Raw genomic sequence first — 6,631 nt, 5'->3', positions numbered from 1 at the left:
ACACAGTCAGCAGCAGCCACAGCAGCTGTGGGTGCATGTCTGGCCCACCCACAGCCAATCAGCGTGTCACAGCGATTTTGACGTTCCTGACTGCTCTCGCGCTCTTTCTCAGCCAGTAGCTAGCGCAACTGTACAGTACCAAGTTGATTGCAAAATGGCGAAACAAACTAGTTTGTTTAAATTTCTAAAACGAGTTCGCACAGAGGATTCTGCTAAACTACAGGCATCTACCTCCGAATCCATCCAGACACCGACTGCAGCTGCCGCTGCTCACAGTGATTCTTCCCAGCAAGCACCAGAGTCAGCATTCGAGATGGCTAACGTTATCACAACTCATCCTCCTCCACTCCCTTCCTCCACTGCAGCTGCTCTCGAAGAACCTACAACATCGACCTCAGCCTCCACTCCACCTGGTTTCAAAGAACCTACAGCATTGACCTCAGCCTCAGGTGGAAGTTCAGACTTAAAGTTAGCAGCACCATCAGACTTGTCAGGTATAGATGAGCCCCCGACACAGCCCAAACACAAGGTGTTCCCAGCCACCACTTTATTGTCAGGCAAAAGTAGGAGTTGTTCCGCCCGGTGCTATGACCGATTTCATTGGATTGAATACAGCACATCCAGAGATGCAGTGTTTTGTAAGGCATGTCGCCATTTCCCTGAAGTGACAGGCGAAGATTGATTCGTAAAAGACGGATTTAAGGACTGGAAGCATATTTCTCAGTTTTGTGTAAAACATGAGGCTAGCAAACAACATGTTTCAGCATTGGCAAAAGTAGAAGGCTATAAGCAATGCCACCAGTCAGGGAAGGGAAATATTATTAACCAGCTTAACAGGGATGCTGCTAGTCGATCATTTATAGAACGAAATCGAGAACACATAAAAGTTGTGATAGACCTCGTTTTATTTTGCGCCAAGCAAGACATGAAGCTTAGCGCAAGTTCAAGAAGGAAGACCATACCCCCTGGTGTTACACGTCACTGCAAGCTCTTCTCCCATTAAGTAATCAGGGGCGGTACTCCCCAGCTAGCAATCATTGCACCTGCTAAACCCTTTAAATCTGCTCTTCCCTCTCTGTCAGTTGTCATTTCAGGTGTCAACGCACAATTGGTAGTACCTATACTCCTACCTCGCTAACAAACACTCAGAAAGATACAAAAAGAAAGAAAAAGAAAAAACAACATGTCCACTATAGAAGGCTCCGACTACGAAGATTTTCCGCGGGATCTCGATCCCGATTCCGACATACTTCCAGGCGTACCTTCCATCTCCTCAAGCCAACGGCGCACAAGCTCCCGTCTGGCTTCCCGTGGCGAATCCCGAACAGCAGAGGTGGATTTCCTCATCTCCCACCTACGGCGGCAGGGCATTTCCGCAGCCCCAGACCTCCCTCTCTCCCAGCTTCAGGAACTCTCGGACCAAGTCCCTGGTGCGGCCTCCCAGCCCAGGGCAGCAGCTCCAGCCAACTCTCCAGCCAACTCTCCCGAGAGACCGGGGCGAGGACGCGGGCGTAGCCGCGGAGGGAAAAGGACGAGGAAGCGGAGCCCTCCACAAGCTCGCCCAGGAAAAAAAAGAAAGAACATCCAACTTTCCCCAAGCGCGGGGCAGCTCGGGAGCCCCGGTAACCAGGACGACAGCCTCGCTAACACCCTGAAAAACCTGGCAAGCTCCATGCGGGGAATTAACGCTCACCTTTAGGCCATGGATAAAGGCTCTGCTAGAGCGTAAACTTCTTCCGCAAACTGGGGCGACGCTCCTGCTCAGGGGCTTAGGCCCGGGGCAGGGCCAGTCATATCATCAAGCGGTAATCCCCTCTCACACCCTGGCTACCGCATTTCCAGAGCCGCCTTCAGGTAGGCCTAATATTCCCCAAGCCGCGTATATTTCCTCCAGGCTGAGGGCGAAAATCCTCGAAGGGAAAGACGTTAATCTTGTCAGCCTCATCTTGCCTTCCCCGGAATGTGACAAGTCTATCGCCACAGGAGGAAGCTTCACTGCTGTGTTTAGGTCCACAGATCCCCGGCTTCTGAAAGATCTAAACATAGGACAGTTCCTGGTCGCTTTCGGCATCTTCCGAGATGTCCTATGTACCGTTTACCCCGAAAGGAGAACCGAGTTCGACGCATATCTGGGCATCATCGGTGATCTCCAGCTCAAATACGGGAAATCCATTTTCTATTATTACCACAAGAGCTTTTCTAGCAAAGCAGCGCGCCATCTAGCTCACTGCAACATCTGCCTGGATTGGTCCGTGCTGGACACTGAGCTGCTTGTCATGGCTACCGGCGGGCAACAAGTCCACTCATGCTCTACTTGCGGGACGCAGGGCCACACTGCCACTTTCTGCCCATCAGTGCCTCTCTCCAGGGCCAGAGATTTTCCCACGCCGTATCCAGGGAGTTATGGCCAAGAACGCCAGGTGCAGACTAGGAGAAATGACAGGATATGTTATGGCTTTAACGAGACTGTCTGCGTTTACCCCTTCTGTACTTTTCTCCACATCTGCAGCTTCTGCGGGGATGCGCATCCGAAGTCAGTCTGCCCCAAGCGCCGCCGAATCAACTTCCCGCAACAGAAACCACGTGGTGGAAAAACCTCCTAAAAATTCACCCGTCCACTCCCATTAACATTCCATACCTAGCCGCCGCGCTCTCTACCCACCCAGACCCAGTGTTCGTCGATTACCTTTTGTCAGGGCTTTCCCAAGGCTTTAGGGTCGGGGTCCTCTCTCCTCCCCCCGTAACCTTCGTTGCAAAAAACCTACAATCAGCAAATAAAGAACCCATCATAGTCTCTCAGCTCATTGAGAAAGAATGTAATAAAGGATACTTAATAGGTCCTTTTCGCTCATCCCCGTTCTCAGTGTTCCGGACAAGTCCAATAGGAGTAGCCACACGCAAATACTCCGAAAAGAAAAGGCTAATTTTCGATCTGTCCGCACCCCGCGCCGGCCCGTTCTGCAGCATTAACAGCCTCATCCCTTCAGAGCCATTTTCCCTTCAATATGCCTCGGTTGACGACGCAATCAAATTAATAAAGCTCACAGGGCAAGGAGCCTGGCTCTCCAAAGCAGACATAACTGACGCGTTCAAAATCATCCCCATTCATCCGTCCCAGTGGAACATGTTCGGCATCAGGTGGGAATCCAAATTCTACTTCGCCGTCCGCCTGACTTTCGGATGCAGAAGTAGCCCCTGCATCTTTAATTCTCTTTCCGAAGCCCTCTGCTGGATCCTGCTGAACATTGCCAGAATACCTTCTGTTCTCCACTTGCTGGACGATTTTCTCCTCGTAGATCCCCCTCGGGACAACTCAGGCGCCTCCCTGGCAAAACTCAAACTCTGCTTTCAGAAGCTAGGCATTCCCCTATCCGCGGAGAAAACCCTAGGACCTGACACACGCCTGGAGTTTCTAGGCATCACACTCGATTCCGCAGAGATGAAAGCATCTCTCCCCAGCGACAAATTGCAGCGCATACGTGATATTACCAAGTCATATTGCGGGCAACAATCCATAACTAAACAACAGCTGCTCTCTCTCCTCGGGCACCTTAACTTTGCCATGCGCGTCATCCCCCAGGGGCGCTCATTCATATCTCGCCTTCTAGACACAGCTTCGGGCGTTAAAAACCTCCATGACCGCGTTGTGCTAGACGAAGGCTGCCGCTCTGACCTACGATTCTGGTCCCTCCTGCTCGACCACTGGAACGGCATCACCTTCTTCTATGATGACATAGTGTATTCTTCCGACTCAATGAGGTTCTTCACGGACGCCGCCCCATCCGTGGGTTTTGGGGGTTTATTTCAGGGAGAGTGGTTTGCGGGCCCATGGCCTCCCACATTCCCCAATCATGCCTCATCCTCCGCCCTGCACGGCAGTTGCCTGTTATGTGTGGGGTCACCTCTGGCTACGGAAGCGCATCTCGGTGCTCTGCGACAACCAAGCAGTAGTGGGAATAATTAACAAAGCTCGCTCCCCGTGCAATGACATTATGCCATTTATGAGAAGCATCACATGGTCTTCCATTACCCATAACTTTCTCATCTCAGCTCGTCATGTTCCCGGTCACCTCAATACAGCGGCTGACTCCCTCTCTCGCTTTCATTTCCAGACCTTCCGGAATCTCTGCCCAGAAGCCAGCTCACAGCCCATCGAGATCCCTCCCCTGCATCTTCTCTCCCTCTCTTAAATAAGAGCCCATTAGCCAGGCACCTAGAGTCCGCCAGGTTCTTTATGAGAAAGGGCTTAGCCGTCTCCACCCTTAAAAAATATGACTCCGCATGGAGAACCTTCGCTTTCTTTTGCTTTACTGTAAACATCGCACTTAAACCCGTCCTCATATCCACCGTGTGTGCCTTCACGTGCTACTGCGCCACTGATCGCCACCTCAAACCTCAATACATCCGAGGCCTCCTAGCTGGCGTGCAGTTTAATGTTCGCTGTTACGATCCCAGCTTCCCCAGCCTGTTTTCTAACCAATCAGTCAAACTCATTTTGAAAGGTCTGCAAAAAATGTTTCCTACAGTTACAGATCATAGGCGACCCATTACACTCTCCACCCTGCGTCTTATGCTCTCCAAACTCAGAGAAGGAGTATTTTCTCCCTACATCGACGCACTACTCGATGCATTATTTCTGTTAGCATTCTATGCTTTTCTCAGACCAGGAGAATTCGGCACAGCGTCCCTAACATTCGATCCCAATCAAGACGTCTGCTTTGCCGACTTATCTTTCCATGCTAGCCATTTCAGTCTAAAACTTAAGCACTCCAAATGTGGAGGCGCTTGCTCCGTTAGCGCTGCTCGCAACGATTCTCCTTTCTGCCCCTATAAATCCATGATTAAATTCCTGCATTTGAGATCTTCCACAAATCCTCTCTCACCACTATTTCTTCTCCCAGGGAATATTCCCTTAACTAAACACCGGTTCAACTACTATTTAAAACAAATTATCTCTAAATCCGGACTAGCACCCCAATTATTCTCAGGGCATTCGTTCAGGATAGGCGCAGCTACATCTGCTGCCATTCAAGGAGTCTCATCCTCATCCCTGCAACAACTCGGACGGTGGTCCTCCTCTGCCTTCACATCCTACATTCGCCCGGACATCAGTGCCGTGCTGGCCATCCAAAGGTCCCTCAAACACTAACGGTACTATATATACAACTGGTGGTGGTTTAGCAAGTCAGCACATTTACGTGTCACCGTGTTCACGTTTAAACACTTCATACCGCATCGTTGCGACCTTCGGGTCCGCGTATTGAATCCTGCCGCGCAGGTTGCGGCCAGTGGGTCGCATTATGTTTAAACCCTGCACGTACAGGGCGAGTAGGTCAGCGTCATGTTTAACCCTGTGTGTACAGGTTGCGGCCTATGGGTCAGCATTTGTTTAACCCTGCGTGTGCAGGTTGCGGCCTATGGGTCAGCATTTTGTTTAACCCTGCGTGTGCAGGTTGCGGCCTATGGGTCAGCATTTCGTTTAACCCTGCGTGTGCAGGTTGCGGCCTATGGGTCAGCATTTTGTTTAACCCTGTGTGTACAGGTTGCGGCCTATGGGTCAGCTTTTGTTTAACCCTGTGTGTACAGGTTGCGGCCAGCGGGTCAGCGTCATGTTTAACCCTGCGCGTGCAGGTTGCGGCCGGTGGGTCAGCGTCATGTTTAACCCTGCGCGTGCAGGTTGCGGCCTGTGGGTCAGCATCGTCTAATCCAACATGCAGGCGCTAAGCATGGTTGGCGTTCACATTAACCCTACAGTTATTCCGACAATCTCATCATGTCCCTGTGTTATCTCATTTCATCTGCAGATCTCCTCAATCAGCCAGCAAGGTAAGAAATGCTTCACATCTCAGCACTTCTTACTTCTCTTCTCTTTGGGGGTTCATCGGAGCGGTTTTCCCCCTCCTGAATGATATCCTACAAACCGGGGCCTAATCTCCAAACATCAGTTGATTCATTGTTGTAATCTGTCAATCTTAATTTTCTATACCACGTGTCCGGTATTAAACATGTATTTCATACATCACGTCTCTCATGATTGAAATGAAGCTTAGCGCAAGTTCAAGAAGGAAGACCATACCCCCTGGTGTTACACGTCACTGCAAGCTCTTCTCCCATTAAGTAATCAGGGGCGGTACTCCCCAGCTAGCAATCATTGCACCTGCTAAACCCTTTAAATCTGCTCTTCCCTCTCTGTCAGTTGTCATTTCAGGTGTCAACGCACAACCCGCCTCCACCCCTTCGCCTCCTGTCTCCTAATTCAGGGCCAAGCTAATCCTTCTTCCTCCAGACCAGACCGAACCATTATCACCACCACCAGTGTCTAGACCCGGGGGGTTCATCGGAGCGGTTTTCCCCCTCCTGAATGATATCCTACAAACCGGGGCCTAATCTCCAAACATCAGTTGATTCATTGTTGTAATCTGTCAATCTTAATTTTCTATACCACGTGTCCGGTATTAAACATGTATTTCATACATCACGTCTCTCATGATTGAAATACCTTTGCGGGGGCACCGCGAAAATGCGGAGGCATTGAACAGGGGGAATTTTTTGGGAGTTATTCAAATTAATTTGTACTTCTGACCCCGACATAAAAATGCGCCTGGACGAACTACCGAAGAATGGTAAACTC

The 6,631-nt window shown here is 50.4% G+C and overlaps 1 protein-coding gene across 1 annotated transcript; it reads left to right on the top strand.

Moving 5' to 3' along the window:
• The first annotated feature begins 1,702 nt into the window (after positions 1-1,702).
• LOC117563099 lies at positions 1,703-4,961 on the top strand. The gene is given in 4 exon segments (XM_034241262.1): positions 1,703-1,725; positions 1,895-2,142; positions 2,466-3,870; positions 3,872-4,961. Coding segments are annotated over 4 exon segments (1,995 nt in total). The 3' UTR covers positions 4,191-4,961.
• The last annotated feature ends 1,670 nt before the right edge of the window (positions 4,962-6,631 follow it).

The sequence above is a fragment of the Gymnodraco acuticeps genome, unplaced genomic scaffold, assembly GCF_902827175.1.
Source record: "Gymnodraco acuticeps unplaced genomic scaffold, fGymAcu1.1, whole genome shotgun sequence".
Classification (NCBI taxonomy): Eukaryota; Metazoa; Chordata; class Actinopteri; order Perciformes; family Bathydraconidae; genus Gymnodraco; species Gymnodraco acuticeps.
Note: the sequence above shows the minus strand (reverse complement) of the source record. Positions and strands in the feature narration are given on the sequence as shown.